General features: G+C 47.5%; 1 protein-coding gene across 3 annotated transcripts in view; it reads left to right on the top strand.

Moving 5' to 3' along the window:
* OLFML2B (olfactomedin like 2B) overlaps positions 1-19,154 on the top strand; it is a 40,771-nt gene that overhangs the window by 2,523 nt on the left and 19,094 nt on the right. For all 3 annotated transcript variants that reach the window (XM_016931082.3, XM_016931078.3, XM_016931080.3), the window contains exons 2-4: positions 1,246-1,509; positions 3,924-4,031; positions 14,961-15,137. In XM_016931082.3, the coding sequence (XP_016786571.1) occupies positions 1,246-1,509; positions 3,924-4,031; positions 14,961-15,137 (549 nt within the window). The remainder of the gene's footprint in view (positions 1-1,245; positions 1,510-3,923; positions 4,032-14,960; positions 15,138-19,154) is intronic.

The raw sequence follows: 19,154 nt of genomic DNA on the forward strand, positions 1-19,154 counted from the left end.
GCCTTTTCCCAGCAAGTGCCCAGAGTTGGGGCTCCAGAAAGCCTACTGTCGCGTGTTTTCCTGCCTGGGGAGGCTGGCAGGGGCAAGTGCCCAGAAGGAAATGTTTAGCATTGCAAAAACAGCAAGTGCTGCCAGTTTGCTTTCCTGGGTTTGGCCTGGGGTTTAGGTTCAGAAGCATGAACTCTTAGACTGAGTAAACCTTACTAACTTCTGGACCTGTCTCTTTCCTCTCAATTCCCTTTCTCCACATCTAACCCATCCTTCAAGGCCCAGATTAAATGCCACTCCTCGAAGAAGTCTTCCCTGGCTTCCAGTTGGAGCCGCTCTTAGCTCCCACTGCCCTTTCCCTCTGCCTCTTCGGGGGCACTTATCACTCTGTACTCTGTGTGACTGCTATTTCTATGCCTCCTGCACTGTAGGCTTCTTGAGAGCAGGCTCTCCATCTGGCCCATCTCTTTATCCTTCACAGCACCTCACAGTCCTTAGTAGGCACTCCATAAATGTTGAATAAATGAATGAGAGATGCCAGTAGTCTTCAAACTTGAATACCAACTTTTCAATCTCTCCAATTTCTTCTTTTCCTTTTTACACTTAAACCTGGATTCTGATTGGGTGCGGTGTCTCACGCCTGTAATCCCAGCACTTTGGGAGGCCGGGGCAGGTGGATCACTTAGGGTCAGGAGTTCAAGACCAGCCTGGCAAACATGGTGAAACTGAAAATACAAAATTAGCTGGGCATGGTAGCATGTGCCTATAATCCCAGCTACTTGGAAGGCTGAGGCAGGAGAATCACTTGAACCTGGGAGGTGGAGGTTGCAGTGAGCTGAGATCATGCCACTGCACTGCAGTCTGGGCAACAGAGTGAGACTCTGTCTCAAAAAGAAAAAAAGAAAAAGAAAAAGAAAGAAAGAAAAGAAAGCCTAAACCTGGATTGTAGCAGAAGGCAAAGGCTATTGGACAAATGACTTGGCTCATCTGGTTTTTCCTTTAAATAATGAAAGGCTAACGCCCCATGAGAAAGGCACAGCTTTCCAAGACAAACGAAGAGAGCTGAACTCTGAATGCCTTCAAGGAAATGTCAGAGTCAGCAAACTGCATCTCAGTGACCTATTGGCTCTGTGGTTCAGAGTTTTCTGAGGTCTCTGACTAGTGCAGGACGTTTGACTAAGTAAATGGAGAGCCTCCTTCTGGAGGCTGACTGACACCTGTGTTTGCATGCCCCTAACCCGTTTTCTGTGTGTCTAGTTGCTGGGGGACTATGACAAGGTCAAGGCTATGTCTGAGGGCTCGGACTGTCAGTGCAAGTGTGTGGTGAGACCCCTGGGCCGGGATGCCTGCCAGAGGATCAATGCGGGGGCCTCCAGGAAGGAAGACTTCTATACCGTGGAAACCATCACCTCAGGCTCGTCGTGCAAGTGTGCCTGTGTAGCACCCCCATCGGCCCTCAATCCCTGCGAGGGAGACTTCAGGCTCCAGAAGCTGCGGCAGGCAGACAGCCAGGACTTGAAGGTAGGACCTGGTATGGGGCAATGCCTTGGACGAGAGGGCACTTTTGAGATCCACAAGTCTGGCAAGGCCATGGTTGAAGATTCTAAGCCCTTTGAAGAAGGTCAGGCCTGTTCCCTAGAGTGCTGTGTGTGGATCAAGGTTGATGTCCTAGCAAACTTGTCCTTTTCAGCTCTGGTGTATAAGGGAGATGCTTAAAGCAAAGTGTGCCTACCCCTCCTTATGGAGCCAGAGAGGCTGGGCCTGGAAGCAGCTGCCAGGCCCAGCTGGCCAAAAGAACTCAGCGTTCTTCAGGAAAATTGCTGCCACAATTTACTATCAGCCTAGCACACACCCCAAAGAGGCAAAAGAAAAATGCGAATAAGGCTTTGGCCCTTAGCGCAAGGGCTGGGTTGGCCTAGGGAAGGAGAGGCCGGGGGCCTGCTCTAGATTGGGTCATCAAACTGTGATCCTATCATGGTCCTTAGGGTAGGGAAGCTCAGGCCCCACTTAGGCAGCCCCATGGGTTGGCCGAGGGCTTCTTCTGATCCTGCACCCCCTCTTCCCTTGCAGCGTGGGGTAGTGGAACAAGCTGGGTTTTGGAGTCAGACAGACTTGGGTTCAAATCATAGCAGTGTGATCCCACTTAAGTTATTTAACTTGTCTGCCTTCCAGCTCCTTGAATAACATGTGGGAATAATAACATCTACTTGGTGGAGTAATGAGATAACAACTAGGAGGTACTTGGCACAATACCAGACATTCAGCTAGGCATGACCATGTAAATGAATGAATGGATGACTATGTAAAGCGCTGCTGGCATCTGGCACTCACTCAGTGACTAGTAATCATTGGTGTCTCTTTCAGCAGAGTAGTGTTTACCAGTATCAGGAGTATCTCAGGATTTGGCCAGAGCCGCAGCTCTGCCATGGAACAACTTTCTGAACCAAGTGCCACACTCACTCAGTTGTAGGATTAGACTCTGGGGGAGTTCTGGAACACTATAAGGCAAAATGTCTATTAGAAATCGGGAAATTATCACAGTATGTACTAAGAGCCAGCTATCTTTTTATGGCTTCTATCCAGGATTCAGCTCTCTTCCTCTGGTAGGGAGAAAGGAGTTTACCTTCTAAACATGAGTATTTCATACTTGGACTTCTTCATGTAGAAGCTAGGCTCTGAGATAAATGGGGAGTGTAGATTGCAAAAGTGTGGCCCAGTAAACTTCCAAGAACTGGCCCTCATCATCTTCCCTCTTACCCTGCAGTCTGCATGCCCTCAGTGCCGCCAGAGCCTCGGCCACCTTCCTGCCAGGGCCTCTGTACTGGTAGGCAGGACGGTATTGATACAAACTGAGAAGGCTGGGTGCACTGTGGCAGCTTGCCATAGAGCAAGAGTCTCAAAGATGGGACGCTGAGTCCTCTTTTAGCCCAGGGTCAGTTTAGCACTTTGTGCTAAGGAGAACCTGTCGATGTCTTTCAGAGCCTTTAGTAGACAATGAAATTGAGTGTTTCAGAAGCATATCCTCAAGGTATTGACATGTAGAGCCACCTTGTTGAGTATTTATAGAATAAAAATACCTGTTATGAGCCAGCTATCTTGGGGAAACAGAGATGAAGGATACAGAGACACTGCTTGCTTGTTTTCTTTTTTTAACTTGTATTTTAGGTTCAGGGGTACATGCGCAGGTTTGTTATAGAGGTAAACTCACGTCATGGGAGTTTGTTGTACAGATTATTTTGTCACCCAGCTACTGAGCCTAGTACCTAATAGTTATTTTTTCTGCTCCTCTCCCTCTTCCTACCCTCCACCATCAGGCAGGCCTTAGCATCTGTTATTCCCTTCTTTGTGTCTTTGAGTTCTCATTGTTTAGCTCCCACCTATAAGTGAGAACATGTGGTATTTGGTTTTCTGTTCCTGTGTTAGTTTGCTAAGGATAATGGCCTCCAGCTCCATCCATGTTCCCATAAAAGACATGATCTCATTTTTTTCATGGCTGCATAGTATTCCATGGTATATACATACTGCATTTTCTTTATCCAGCCTGTCATTGATGTGCATTTAGGCTGATTCCATGTCTTTGCTATTGAGACACTACTTTCAAGGAGCTCACAGTCTAGTAGGAAAGACAGATGTCAATGCAACTGACAGATTTCATAAAAGAGGTATAAACAGTTTGTGAAGAGGTCTAGACCTCAGGTTTACTTGTTCTTGTAGGACTCTCCCATTTTCTTACCCAAACATTTCGGAAGGCAGAATGCACATACACCACTGTGCTTGCCTACATCCCTGCCTACACAAATGTGTTTCTCACGGCAACCTCTCAATTCCTGGCTAGTGGCTTTCCTGTCGAGCCCCCAGCATGCAGATCTGAAAGGAAACTCTGCCCTGTGTCTGTCTGCCCCAGCCCTGGACTAACCCCTTGCCTTGTTTCATAGCTCTCCACAATCATAGACATGTTGGAAGGAGCGTTCTATGGCCTGGATCTCCTGAAGCTACATTCAGTCACCACCAAACTGGTGGGGCGAGTGGATAAACTGGAGGAGGTAAGGAAGATTCTGGTTGCTATATCTTTTTCTTGATTGAGCCCAAAAGCATATCAAACGTCCCACAGTAAATTTTCAGCTAGCACATGTGCTGACTAGACTTAACCCATCCTATTCTATGAAAGGGAAAATATACATAAAAGATTCATTCAAAATTATGCCAAATTGTTGGTGACAAAGAAAATCAGTTAAGTAGAAATGCCAATACTGTACCTTCTTTTTTTCATCTATAAAATCCCCTTAATCATATAACCAATGTCTTTCCATTTTTACCTTGACTTCCAGGGACCTCAGAACTCAATGAAATGTAAAGGTACAATAAGCATCTTACCTCCAGTTTTAAGGTGGAGTCATCTCCTTCCTTTGTATATGGTTCCTAATTTCTCTTAACTGTTCTGGTGCATACCCCTGTATTTATGTGTGTGAATCCATCTGAAATTCATTTTAGAGGAAGAAGACATAAAAATGATTACTAATAAGTAATGTTCCCTACTCAGCATTCAGGCTGGTCATGCCCAGAATGAATGGATGAGTCATGCAATTTTCATAGACAAAGACACCATACTATTCTGACTGGGCTCTGGGAGTGGTACAGGTGGTGCTGTGGTTTTCATCTAGTGGTGTGTGAAGGGAGCTGGGAGTTGTTACAGATACTGTAATAATGTTGACAGTGCTTGTTGCTGTGATGCCTTAACATATAGATGAGAAATCATGTAGTCACCCAAAAAGTAACTAACGATCATTATTCAATCTTATTGGTAAGGAACTTTATGGATATGTTTCATTGACTCGCATCTGGTTCTTGGACTGATACTTGAAACAGTGACTCAAAGAGCTGCTGCTCTGAGTGGAAATCTATTTCTTTAATGTTTACAGCATTACTGTAAGTGGCAAATTTAATAACACAATGACTGTAAACATATCAATATTCCTTATGAAAAAGTGGACTTTTGGGGGGCTATCATGAAAGAGCTAAGGTTCTTCGATCTATGATTAGTAGACGTAGCGGTTTGTGGCAGAAAGAGCAGCAGGCTCGGAGTCAGGACAGAATGAGTTCCTTACTCTTTGTTTGTGCTGCCAAGCAGCCATGTCCTACCTTCTCCATCTGGACAGTGAGAATAGTACCCTGCCTACTCCATATGATTGCTGAGAGGATACAAAGTATGCTAATCAGTATGAAAATGCTTTGAAATGGTTAAATTAAACAAGGCTCTGACCATGGAGAGATTGAGGACAAACATTCCTACATTACTTTGCCAGGATAGCTGGCACAAAGATGATGAAACACTGAAGTTACAAGGATTAGTTTCAACACACTCCTTCCACCCCTTAAAATTTTCCCAGAAAGTGAGCACTAGTTCCTTTTCCACCCGCCCTTGGGCTTAGCTCCTCCAATGCTATGATGAGATGTTTTCTGAATAAGGCTGTTGGCTCTGGGAGGGTTGGTAGGTCCTTAATCACATCAGATATGAAGTCTGATGAGAGGGGTCAGGGCTTTGGATCCTGAGATTTGTACACAGATCAGAGCGGTCAACAGAACCGCATCAGCCTCCTCCTCGCTGTCTGCCACTCTCTTCAAGGGGTTCTCTCAAAGAACTAGGACCCTGGGCATCTTGAGTCTCTCCTTCCTCAATGTTAACAGCCAAAATGATGACATTGTGGATGGTCAGCACCATCCCACTACTAATGGACTTCATGCAGGCTTCGGACTCTTCCTCCTAGTTAAAACCACTTTCTGGTTCTTTCAGATACATTCAAAAGGAATTAAACCAAGGTCCAGTATTGGGAAGTGCCTCTGTTTTCCTAGGCCCCCAGAACCATCCAAATGTGCAATGCCCCTTTAAGAAAAGGATTGCTCTTCTATAGGAACAGGAGCGACAGCAACCTCTTCTGCTTTTACCTGACCTTGGCAGCCAAACAGTTGCCATTCTGCCTGGAGAACACAGCTTGAGAAAGATAGATCTGGGGGGAGAGTACAGTGTTCTGGAGGCCAAGGTCAGGTACTCAGCCTCTGAGAAGGCCAGTGGGCTGGGCTTGTCCAAGGACCACAGTCTTGTTACAGCCTTGTCTAGCAGCTGAGCCCTCCCTGCTCAGGAGGGAGTATGGGTGAATTTGATGCAATACCAGTGCCCCAGTAGGGTGGTATCGTCTATACAGTCACACAGTAACCTAGTTTTTGCAAAAAACAGTTTTAGTTACATCAATGAGAGTATCTGCTTGCCAAAGCTGTGATATGTTTAGTAGCAAAGATTGGACCTTAATAATAATAATCCCTTACATTTGTATAGCATATTACGTTTTGTAAAGCATTCTGTATACATTTAGCCCATTTGTTCCTGGGTAATGTGAGAGCCCAGGAAATTAGATGACTTGACCAAGATCACAGTGCTAGGAAGTACAGGGCCTTCTGGTTCCTGGTCCAGGGCTCTTTCTAATCAACCCTGTAAGTTTCTTCAAATCATTGCCATCTGTCCTGCAAGCATCAATTTTTCTTAACAGGAACTTCAAACAATAGCTCTTCCAGGGGAATTTCTAGGCAGAACTGTGACTCTATCCCATAGACCCATTAAATAGGATTAAAGTTGAGTTTGGGAAGGAGGTTTCCCCAAACCAGACAGCCTAAGGTGATAGGATGCTGAAGTGTGACAGTAGTCTTCAGATGGGTCTGGGCCCCTGTGCCCAAATAGTGGAGCACTGTATTTGTTTGAGTTTGTCTCAAGGCTCATGCCAGCTGACTGTCTGGAGTCTGCAGTAATTGAAAAGGCAGAATGTTGGGTAAATTGAAAAAACACTCCCTCTCCAGCTCGGTTCTGCAGGAGGAATGGAAGTTAAATTCTGCTCCTGGTCCTTGAATATTCTTGAATCCCAATGGGAGCTCTTTGGAGGTCAGACAAGACAAAAAAGGGGTCAGATTGGAGAGGCATTTTGCCCAGAGTAAGATCAATGGTTGGCACTATAAGCAAGCACACATTTATGGGATATAGCCACAGTTCCACCTTGGGTATATAGGAGGAGGTAGGAATGGAAACTTCATTTGCAGATGAAAGAGGAAGGAAGGAGAGAGAAATGGAATCTGAACTATTTTGAGTTTACCTTTTGGTAAAATCAGCTCTGGGAGCAGCTCTGCTTAGTGGAATGATTTTGGGTAAGCTTTTGTTTTAAATACTGAAAAATGACACATGCATAGAAAAGTGTATAAACAATGAATATAGTTTAACAAATTACTATGAACAAAATGCCTGTGTAACCACCAACCAGCTCAAGAAACAGACCAATTTTAATACCCCAAAAGGCCCCCATATGCTCTCTCCTACTCATACCCTTCCCTCAGGGGAACCTTTATCCTTACTTTTATGTTAATCATTTTCCTTGTTTTTCTTTATAGTTTCATCATTTAAGGACGCATCCCTAAATGTAATAGTTTTGCCTTTTTTGAATGTTAAATACATAGAATCCTACAGAAGTGTGTGTGTGTGTGTGTGTGTGTGTGTGTGTGTTGGGCTTTTTTCACTCAACTTTATATTTTTAATATTTACCTATGTTGTTTTTGTGTCTTGTGGTTCATTCATTTTTATTGCTGTGTAGTATTCTATTGTATGAATATACTACAATTTATCTGTTCTCCTGATGATGGGTATGTGGATTGTTTCCAGTTTCTGAATGCATAAATCAGAATAACCCTATGGACATTCCTATACATGAACATCCCTGTGCATGTACCCTGGTGCATATGTGCCTGCATTTCTCTATGGTACATTAGATAAGTGGAACTAGAAGATAAGCATTAGTTATGCTTATCTTCAACTTCAGGAGATATTGCCAAACTGTTTTCCAAAGTGGTAGTATAAGTTTACGTTCCCTCCAGCAGGGTATAAAAGTTCTGCACACATCCTCACCAACACTTGGTATTGTCAGACTTTCTAGTTTTTGTCAATTTGGAGGCTATAACTTAGTAGGGTGATTTCAGTGTGTTCTAGAAACTTAACTCCAAAAATATCTTTCCAGTTCACTGGGGGAGGTCTGAAACCTCATAAACCAGTTTTAAAACTGCTCCAGGAATAAGAAACACTCAAGGTGGTCAGCAGTCTAACATAGACCCCAGCTGACCTCTCTTTCCTGTGAGTGGCTGGGAAGGGGAAGGGCATGCAGGAAGTGTAGGTGCATCTTGGAGTTGAGGGTTGGGTGGGCACAGAACATAAGTATCTGAAGAGATAGGCGTTAAAAGTCTAGAAAGAAAACCTGTAACTTCCAAAGGCAAAGGCAAGCCCTGTTCATTGCATACAGAGCTGGCAGTGGCACTCACTCAGCTCAAGAAAAGACTTCATCCGGGCTCTGAGTGCACTCAGAGACCCATAGACTTGTAGGCTGCCCAGGCCTAAAGGTGGATTCTGAAGGCAGCAGGACTAGAGGCATGGTGTTCAACCCCTAGCAGCACATACTGCTTCCAGGGGCAGATTTATTACTAAAGTGGAGAAAAAGACAAACAGAGGGACAGATCATTAAAATAATCTTCTAGCATCAAGGCTTTAGTTGGTTTCAGTCATTTCTGTAAAATTTGCAAATTTTATGAAGAAATGTCCCACCCCCACCTTGCTGCAGGATACCTGTAAGTGTTTATAAGTGCTTGAAATGCTTATGTACACATGTGCCTTCGTATATGTGTGGGTGCATAGCCCATGCTCTTAAAATAGATGCATGCCTGCAAGCTTTCCATAGCGTGGTTTCTGCTTTGTCCCTTCTGGTGTGTGTATCTCTTTCCTTTTTCACGAATCTACCTGCTGGAATTTGCAAACCACACCCATGAGCATAGATGGCACCAGGGAACCTTGTGTCCCAGCTGAAGACTTTTCTCCTGATAATGTTGCCTCCGAGGAAGATTTAAGTCCACGATGGATTTACCAGACCCAGAACTGGCCCGCTCCCCAGAATGTACTGGCACAGGCATTGCTGAAGGCTTCTCCCCCACACCTAAAGCTTTGGTGGCTTTTGTGTTTCTGGACTGAAAGGCATGATCAAAGAAGCATTCCTGACCCTGGGGGATATATCGTTTCACCAGCTAACAGGAAAACGTAATTTTCATCTGTGCAGACTTGGCTGTGAGTTGGGGGAGCTGTCTCTTTCCAAGCCCTACCTTTCCTTCCACCCTCCACCCCTGTCGAGACACCCCCAGGGCTCACTCTCCTGATCAAATCTGCTCTTTCCGAGGGGTTTGCTGTAAGTCATTTCACTCTCCTTCCTCAAGTGAAGGCTTGGAGAGGGGCACTGCTTACCCGGCCTGACTTCAGTGTCCTCATACGTGAAAAGGCAGAGGGTCGAAGTTAGTGTTTCTAAGATATATTTCAGCCTAACACTATTTAATTCAATTTACATCTTAATATGAGTTAAAGCCAATATATTACCTCTCCCAGGGTTGTATATACTTCAAATCTAATTTGCCATTGTGGGATATAAAGTTTTCTTCTTGGCTAAAGAGACTTACAGTGCGAGTGTCAGCCCTCCATCTGTCGGCCTAGGAACAGTTTAGAGCTGCCAGGATGTGCAAGTGTGCATGGCTCGAGTGGCTCTATTTTAAGGGGTTAGATTACCCCTAATATAGAAATTCATCACCAGAGGCCTGGGACTTCTTGCTGTTGCCTTGTTTGACTTTCCTGCCAGGCCCTGGACTTCTTAAGGGCAAGCTGGGTCAAGTCATCTTTGTTTCCCAGGCCCTGGTCCAGCACCTGATGTGGGACAGATGCTCCACAGCTGTTTGGTTGGATGAATGTTCAGTGGGGCAGCTGGTGGCTCCCTGAACCCAGGCCTGCCTGTCTCTCCCATCAGCTGTGGTCGGAGGGATTAGGCCATGGCCTGCCTGTCCTGCCATCAGGAGCACCGGCTGTTTCCAGCTGTTCTCTTCCCCAGCTCTCTTACCAGGGGCTAGGAAACAGCTGTCAGCTGGGGTTGCTGTCCCAGGCCATCTGGTCGTAGCTGTCTCCTGGAGGGTGCAAAGGTTGAGCACGGTGAGCTGATGGGAACTACGAGCCCTCCCCCCTTGGGTCCAGTTACCCTCACACTTGCTCAGGTCACTCCCATGAGAAACTATGTCCCATCTGCCCTTGGGCTTGCCATCTGTATCTTAGCCCGGTGCACATCCAGCTATCTGCCAGGGAATCCTGATGCCCACAGGACCTACCAGGCAGCCTCCCAGGCAGCCTCCTTAGATGTGGCTGTGTGCACCTGCTGTGTGACTTGGGGCCAGGGTTTGCCTCACCTGCAGTCTGGCTTTGTCTACTCCCACAGGTGTCTAGTGTGTCTCTCTACAGCACACCAGCCTTGGGTTCTTACCTTCCTCCCCATGCCAGCCATACCAAACCCTAGCTTCCCTTTCCTTTTCCACCTGCATGTCTGCTATGGAGACCCCAAGGGTCCCTCCCACTCCAGCTTCACCCACATGCCTCAAGCCTGATTTCCTTGCCCAGCACTGTACCACATGCAGCCCCTTATCCATCTCTGTGCCAAGTTTGGGTGAGGTAGGTGTCATCATTCCTTCTTTTCCTGCCTGGGGCCTAGAGAGGTTTCATCCCTTGCCCTATGTGGTTATATAAGTAGGCCATGACTGTGGTGTGGGTTTACACCTGATCTCCAGAGCCAGCACCCTCCCCCCACCACACCCCTGTCCCTGGTTCTATTTGTAAAAACGAGACCACAGAGAACTGCCAGAATTCTGCCCCATGGTCATCTTTCCCCTGGTCCCAAGGTTTTGGCTTAAGATACTACACAGTCTCACCCGGGCACACGCACACATGTCTAAGAGCTGGACAAGGTCAGGATACGGTCTGTGTCCTTCATACCCATTCCATCGGTCTACACATCTGGTTTTGCTGGCCCTACATGGCTTGTCAAAACACCAGCCATGCTGACTAGGGCTGACTGATGGCTGTACCCCTAACTCCACCTGCATCCGGTTCCCCTTTGCCAAGGGTCCCTGCCTTGTTTGCACGTTCTCTTCCCTCTGGTGTGTGTGCATCTGGCTGAAGTTAGCAGTGGACACCTGTTCCCATCTGGCAGTGTGGCACCAGTGGACACCTGTTCCCATCAGGCACCCTCCAGTGCCCAACTGCATACCTCTCCTGCACATGGCACTTGTTCTATGAACACCTCTGAGTTCCTTGGCTCTGCCTGGCCCAAGGAATCATGATGACAACGTTCCCAAATCTTTCATTGCCACAGTTGGCTGCGTCCAGCCTTCTGTCTGAGCCCTCTATCTATCTGCTCTTTCTCCCTCTTCCCTCCCCTCTTCTTCAGTGTGCCAGGATCCTTGGCAGGGGCCATGGGTACACTTGCTTCTGCCAGATAGGCACGATTCCCACCTCTGCTGCCACATTGCCAGCACTGCCCACGAGCCAAGTTACACACACCAGAAATGTCATGGTTGCAGCTGTCCCAGGGGGAAGAGCCTGAGGCATGAGGTCATGGGGTTCACCTATCTCCCAGGGCAGAATCGAGGGTACTCTGTGCAGGTGGCATCCCCTGCATCTCCTGAGAATCGCCTCACCAAAGGCCTTTGGTGTGAGAAGCGCAGAGTCCCAGGGAGAGGTGGGGAGCTCTTGAGGGCCAGCACCCCCAGGTTGGAGGTGGCTGACTGGGGGTGGCCAAGGAGGGGCAGCTGTGGCTGCTGCCCTGGGGGACACCAGCTGGCTCAGCCCTGCAGGCCAATGGGGTGATGCCACCGCCAGCCTCTTGTTTATTCAGGCGGCTGGCAGGCTTTGCCATTCCCGTGAGGGGAATAAACTGTACTGCTTCTCCGGGTTCTCAGGGGCAGGCTTGCCTAAAACCCTCATCTGTGGAAATGCAGAATAATGGCTCCTCACTGACACCCAAAAGGGGATGGGAGACTATAAATCAATGTGAAGGGGGACTCCCTAGGGCCCTAGAAACCCTAAGACCGGGGTGGGGGGGGGGCACCCTTTGCCTCACAGTGAGTGTGCCACACCCACTGATGCACAGTGTTTAGGAATCTAGTGAGATCTTCCGTCAAATAATAAGGATACTTAGGCCCAGCCAGTCAGTCCACCCAGAGGTGTCACCACCTTTAGTAGAGTCCTAGGGCCAGTGCTGGGCCGCAGGTGTGGACACTCCTCAGTCCGCTCCTCAGAGAAGCCTATCGACCTGGCTGAGGAGTCAGTGCCTGCATCTGTCACATCACCCTGGCAGAGTTTCTGCAGAGCACTTTTCACTAGTTGATATTTTCTTGTCTATTTCTTTGTCTATTGCCTACTTCCCCCTCATGGAGGGTGCCCTTCACCAGGGCAGGATCCCAGTGGCCTTGCTCACGCTTGAACCCTCAGTGCAGCACTGAGCACGTGAACGCCTTAATAAAAAGGTAACACATTGAATCCCTGCACCTGCTGGGCTTGGTGATCTGTCTTAGGCTGTGAGAGCTACAGGAGGGGCATCCACAGGTGTTGCTCTCAGCAGGTGCTGATGGATTACAGAAATGCTTGAATCCCACTAAGGGGCCAGGAACTTTTCCCGTCAGTCCCAGAAAGAACTCAGCTCCTATAAAACAGCCCTTCTCACACATTTCTGTCCGTTTTTCAAGCAGCTGTGCCCCAAGCTTTCTCCACTTAGGGCGGTGCTTCTCAAACTTTAATGTGTACACAGAGTATCTGGGGATCTTGTTAAAATACAGATACTGATTCAGCAGGTCTGAGTGGGCCTGGGAATCTGCATTTTTAACAAGCTTCTGTGTGATGCTGATGCTGCTGAACTCTGCACCACACTTTGAATAGTGAGGATTTATGAGAGTCCAACATTTCTGTATTTCTCAGCATCTATGCCTATCCTGTCACGTATCCTGAACCCAAACTGTAAGTATTCTCCGGCTTTTTGACATGGTTGGTGCTGCTGAGAGCTGTCTGTGTGCCAGGATCCTCTCCTGGTGTTCTTAGTGATCCAGCAGGTGAGCTGAAGAAGCAAGGGCCAGGAGGCTGGGTGCTGGTTCCACTCTGCCACTTTTTTGTAGTGACCTTGAGCAAGTCACATTCTTGCTCTGGGCCTCAGTTTCCTCTCTGTGAAATGAGAGGTTAGTCATGAGTTCTTGGGTCCATTCCAGCTGTAACATTATATGAAAAATAACAGCCACTTAGTCCAGTATGTTTCATGCACATCCATATATATTAACTCACTTAATCCTCCTAACAACCTATAGGAAAAGTGCTAGTATTATCCCCATTTTACAGATGGGAACCTGAAGCAGAGGTGTTTCAGTAATGTGCCTGAGATCTCAGATCTAGCAATAGCAGCATGGAGGATGAACCGGTTTCCTTCAAAATCCATGCTCTTACCCATTACACTTGACGGCCTGATAGATAACACCTAGGAGTGACTGCGCACCCGGGAAGATCACTCATTCTGAGCATTCTTAAAACAAGATCTCTTTCTCATGGAATTTAGCTCTCACAGTTAATTCTGTGCAATTTAGAGAGGCTGGCTTAGCCTAAGTGCCATGGAACACACTGAGCCCTTCCAGCACTCAGGATCTGGCATGCGATGAAATGCCATAAGAATGGCATGGCTGATGGTTCGGGAGCCAGGTTCATTTAACAAGCACCTATGGGGCTTCTCTGGGCAGCCCCTGTAGGAGCCTCTGGAGCCGCAGTGTCTGGGTGTCACAGCCTGGATATGCCCACCTCCTCTGGCTCTGCGCCACTGGGACTTCCCTCTAGGATGTTAGTAGCATCCCACCAGGCTGCAGAGCTGTGCCTGGCAATGTCAGCTTTTACACTTCCTGTGTCTGTTTGTTAAAGAAAGATGGAAAGCAAACACATCCTCTATTTTACATCATTGCTTCCTCAACCTCATAAACAGGGCCCAAAGGAGAACATCACATTTAAGAATGTAGATGCTCATGGAAACTTTAGAATGAGGGCCAAAGTTGGATCTCAATATCGTCAAATCTCTTTAAAAATAACTAGAGGAAAAGGGGCACCTCTAAGGCTGTCGACAACTTTCCTTGATTTAAATCCCATTCAGTGTTCACCTTCTCTAAGAAGCTACCTGGGACGCCTCCACTTTCCTCCTGCTCTGAACTCAGGAAACCTCACATTTGGTATTTACAGAACCTGACATGGTGTGTCTGTCTCCAGTTATAGTTGCCATCTCTCCCACCCCACCCAGGTCCAGAACCCCAAGGATACTTACAGCCTTTCTTTCTGTAGCACTACACTTAGACACTCAAGAGGTACTCACCAGTGTTGGTTGAATGAAATGTAGCCTTGATCTTCTCTGGTATGAACCAGGTCTGGAACATGGCTAATTTGCCAAGTGAGGGGTCATTTAGTGAAACTATTTTTATGGGTAAATAGGAAAGTTTGAAGCCAGCCTATCAATTTTCTATGTAAATGATGCTTTTAAAGTACCAGGGAATGGTTTGTGCTCATTAAAAAGGAAGAGTAGTTTTTTGTTGTTGTTGTTGTTGTTGTTGTTTTTTGTTTTGTTTGTTTGGCCACCTCTTCCAAAATTGCTTAGAAAGCCCCTCTTTCATTAACGGAGCTACTGGTTCAGATGTATGGGATGCGAGTGAATGGAATTCTTTAATGTTCTTCAACACTGGATAAGAGTGGACTATATACAAAGGACAGAAAAAGAACCTGGTGTCCTGGTGGCCCAGAGACTTGTCAATGTTATTAATAGAAAAGCTATGGTAGTTTGGGCAGTATTTTCTGTAGTTGGATATCCAAGCGCTGAGCTGCCCTGGAAATACTGCCAGGAGACCTGGTACCGGTGCTCAGCCCAGGGCTGGGCACACTCTCTAGCCCCAATCACTTGTTGGATGATTTCTCAGCCTGTCTGTTGTGTCTGTGTGCTCTGAGCGAAGATGGCTGCTAGCTGCCTCCTGCTTGTCTTCAGGGTGCTTTAATGGATCATCTTTTTTTTTCTCCTTCTCAGGAAGTGTCTAAAAACCTCACCAAAGAAAACGAACAAATCAAAGAGGACATGGAAGAAATTCGAACCAAGATGAATAAGCGAGGCAAAGAAAACTGCTCTGAAAACATCCTAGATAGCATGCCAGACATCCGCTCAGCCCTGCAGAGGGACGCGGCAGCAGCCTATGCCCACCCAGAGGTATAGCCCCAGCCTCCAAGGGCCTCTGATCACAAGCCCTGGAAGCGTGATATCAGCATCTCTCCTCTGCATAGAACTTTTCAGGCTTCAGTCCTTTCACAGAGATGAGCTCACTTCATCCATACAATAGTTCTGCAGGTTCTATAGATTTGATGAGCAGTTGACTCCATTTTACTTCACACTGAAGCCCAGAGAGGATCAGTGAGTTTTGAAGCCAGGACTGAAATCTGAGTCTGAGTCCCAGCCCCCATTTTTTTCAAGATCTGATATCCCACCTTTGTGAACATCTCTTGTGTTTGTAAATAGGGAAGATATGCATGCTGGCTTGTCTGGGACCATCCTGGTTTACTCCTGCTGTCCTGGCATGATTTTTTTTTTTTTTTTTTTTTTTTTTTAGATAGGTTCCAGCTCTGCCACCAAGGCTGGAGTGCAGTGTTGTGATCACAGCTCACTGCAGCCTCAAATTCCTGGGCTCAAGTGATCCTCCTGCCTCAGCCTCCTAATTAGCTAGGAGTACAGGCACATGCTACCATGCCTGGTAATAAAATTTTTTTATTTTTTATTTTTTGTAAATACAGGGTCTTGTTATGTATTTTTTGTAAATACGGCTGGTCTGGAACTCCTGGCCACAAGCAATCCTCCTGCGTCAGCCTCCCAAATCCCTGGGATGACAGGCGTGAGCCACTGTACCTGGCCCTGGCATGGTTATTAATAGCACCCTCTTTTACTCTAAAAAATGCCCCAGTTTGGAAACAAATTATATTCCCTCCCTCCTCATTTATAGGGGACTTTGTAATTTACTACATATTTTCATAACTATACCATGTGGCTGTCGTCACAGCTCCAGAAAAGCAGGCCAGACAGAGATCAATATCCTCATTTTACAGATAAGGAAACAGATCCAGCTATGAGCATGGTCTCCCTCTCTCAGTTGGGAAGTGGTGGCAGAGGGTCTCAAACCTCTGTTTCTTCCTACCCAGTTGTGTCCCTAGCACGAAGTTACCCAAGAATGGATTGCTGCCTGATGTGATTTGAGTGATACCAAAAGACCTCCTTGCTTAAAAATGCCTCCCCATTTGGTGCCTGTTTCTTTTGGCTCCAATTACTACTAAGTTATGTTTATGTACTAATGGTTAAGTGCTACCATTTAATGTATTGGGTTATTTACTGAATTGTTGTCCAAGAAATAGGCATTAATTTGGAAGATAATCCAAAAGGAAGAGGAAACAGGTAAGTTTTGGTGGCAGGACTTGAAGAGTCCTATTAGCAAGACACATTATTAGGAAGATGGGTCTGGATCAAGTGTTATAAAAGGGGTCACTGGGCAGCCAGGGGATGGCAGCATTTAAGAGAGACTTTGCTCATTTTAACTGGTTACCAGGGGTTGATGGTAGATGGCAGAGTTGTGGCACACTGGTGCCCGGGGAGTGGGTTCCAGGTGGGCCATTGAGGGATCCCCTCGGCTTCGGGGAGTCGTTCTGAGTGTGGGTTGAGCAGGGCCTGGGACAGCTGGAGTCCCTGAGCTGGTCTGTCTGTATGCTGTGACATGAAGAACTTTTGGGAAGCATTGCTGTGCGGGACTGTGTTGCCTGGGCCATTAAGAATTGAGATAAGAGAGGCAGGAAGGCTGGGTGTGTGGGCTTGAAACTCTTGGGTAGGGCAGTTCATCAAAGGGTGCCAGGCAGGCAGCAGCTGGGTTTGGGGATCTTGGGCACACATGTTCCAAAGGCAGGACTGCAGGCAGATTGGGGCTTTTGAGGCAACAAGCCCTGAAAAGAATATGGTGCCTCCACCCTCCCCAATATGTAACTCAAAATAAAAATTCCAAACCATAAAATAGATATAAGAAAGGCCAATAATTTTCTGGCTTTGCCCATGATGACTACTTTGGTGCTTTTTTGGAAATATCATATTTCTTCAAAAATTATTTTGATTCTCATTTTTGGGTGTCCCTGACAGGCTGGCTACTGAGCAAGTGTTTAGTCTGCTTGGTGGATCATCTCTGAGTGGGTCTGAGCTCATAAACAAAGGAGCCAGAAGACATTTGGGCTGGAAGGGAACTTGAAGGCTCCCACTCATTACACCTGGGCTCAGTGTCTCTTATCTCAGCCCACCTGGCATTGGTGGCTCAGCTGCCCAGTGGAGCCAGGCGCCCCTTTCCTGCTCTGGCTTCCAGTTTCCCAGTCGGCTGAGCTTAAGAATGCATCTGTTGTCTTGATGACACATTATGTGGGATGTTCGGGAACCCGGCTCAGATTTCCTGAGGGCAAACAGCAAACCAAATCAAAAACACCAAACCCTTTTTCTCCTTGCTCAGCAAAGTCCCTTCCCCTCCTCCAGTCCCCATTCATCACGCTGCTGAAGTTAGCACAATCCTTCCCCACCAGGGCGGTGGGGCAGAAAGGGGAAGTGGTGCCGGAGGCCCCAAGGCAGGATCTTGCCATCCCTCTCTTTTGTGAACCCCATGCCAAAAAGCGGGTGGAAGGGGCGCTGGGTTTGGTTGTTTATTTTCAGGGTTCCTGTAGATAATGTCAGAGCTTTCTTGGAATGGTGAGTGATAATTTGTTGAGGGCTTCTCTCTAAGATGGTCCTTGCCTGAGGGGTTGGCATGGGGCTCTGGGGGCTGGGTTGGGAGTGGAGAGAGCAGGGTGAGAGTGGAGAGAGCAAGGTGGGAGTAGGAACATTCGACTCCAGGAGCTGAAGTCATACAGCAGACACTTGGATTCATAGAGAAAGGAAATTGAAGCTTGGAGGGGGCCGCTGCCGCCCAGTGCAGCCTGTCGCCAGTGGATCCGAGGAAATTATATGTTCTCTGGCAAGGGCTGTCCATGGTCTTGCTCCATCTCCTTGGCTGGGAGAAAGCACTGCAGTTCCCACCCTTCCCTGAGAGCCTGGAATTAAAGACAGTTACTGGGGTTTGCGGCGAAGAAATGACAACCTGCTTTTGCAATGCAGAGGGAGACCAGGGTCCGGTAATTAGATGCCCTTCAGCGTCTGAGTCACGGGCTGTGGCCAGGGTCTCCTGACAGCCTGCCGAGCAGCTCTTCCCAGTGGGAAATGAGGGATCTCCCAAGTCTGCTGGGTAGGAGCCAGACCATGACCCGGAGGACTAGGGGAGGCAGGCGAGTTTTTGGATGGCAGGCAAGTTAGTCCTGTGGTCACAGCTGCAGGCAGAGGCTTAATGGAAGGAAGAGGCAGGCTCTGAGGGCAGGCAGCCTGGGGCTGACCTGAGTTGTGTGACTTGAGAACTGCCCCTCTCAGCCACTTAACTGATTGACTTTCAACCAAATTGCTGAACCACTCTGAGCCTCTGTTTCCTCATCTGTGACGTGTGGATAATGGTATCTACCTTCCCCATTGTTGTAAGGGTTAAAAATAATACAAAGGGACATGGCCATAATAGGTGTTCATTAAAATATCATCTCCACCAACCAGATATCCCCTACAGCTCAGGTGGAGGTTACATCACCAGCAAGAACAGGGAATTGAGGGAGGGGCAAGGAGCAGGATTTGGGGCTGCCCCAGGCACAGCCGAGCATGTCGGCCTGTTTCCCCTGGGCAGACAGGGGAGGCTGGCAGAAGGATGTCCCCTACCTTTCAGGAGTCGGTCACCACTGTGTGCTGGGGAGAGAGACATACACAACCCCATTGGTTGTGCCATCCAGAAGAACTCTCTTGTCATGGGAAAACAGGCACACGCTTGGGGGTGTCCTTGGGGGTAATGAGGACTCAGGGCTTTTTCCAGGCCAAATTGTAAAGATCAAAGCAAGAGCCTGGTTTGCTTCTTCCTGTGCGAAAGGAGCACATTGGCCTTGGTGGCCAGGTTCCTACAGCCAACATGGAGTGGCTAAAGGCCCTGCCCTGCCTCGGGGCACTGGGCATCTAGGAACACAGGTTTTGTTTCCACATGGGCTCTGCTCTATGGGTGGCTTCCACCAAGGCCTAGAATTACAAGATTAAAGGGAGCTCACTCACCTCCCCCTGGTTGAGAAGGGGCCTCATGGTTCAGGGGGCTGC

This window comes from Pan troglodytes, chromosome 1, assembly GCF_028858775.2.
Source record: "Pan troglodytes isolate AG18354 chromosome 1, NHGRI_mPanTro3-v2.0_pri, whole genome shotgun sequence".
NCBI lineage: Eukaryota > Metazoa > Chordata > Mammalia > Primates > Hominidae > Pan > Pan troglodytes.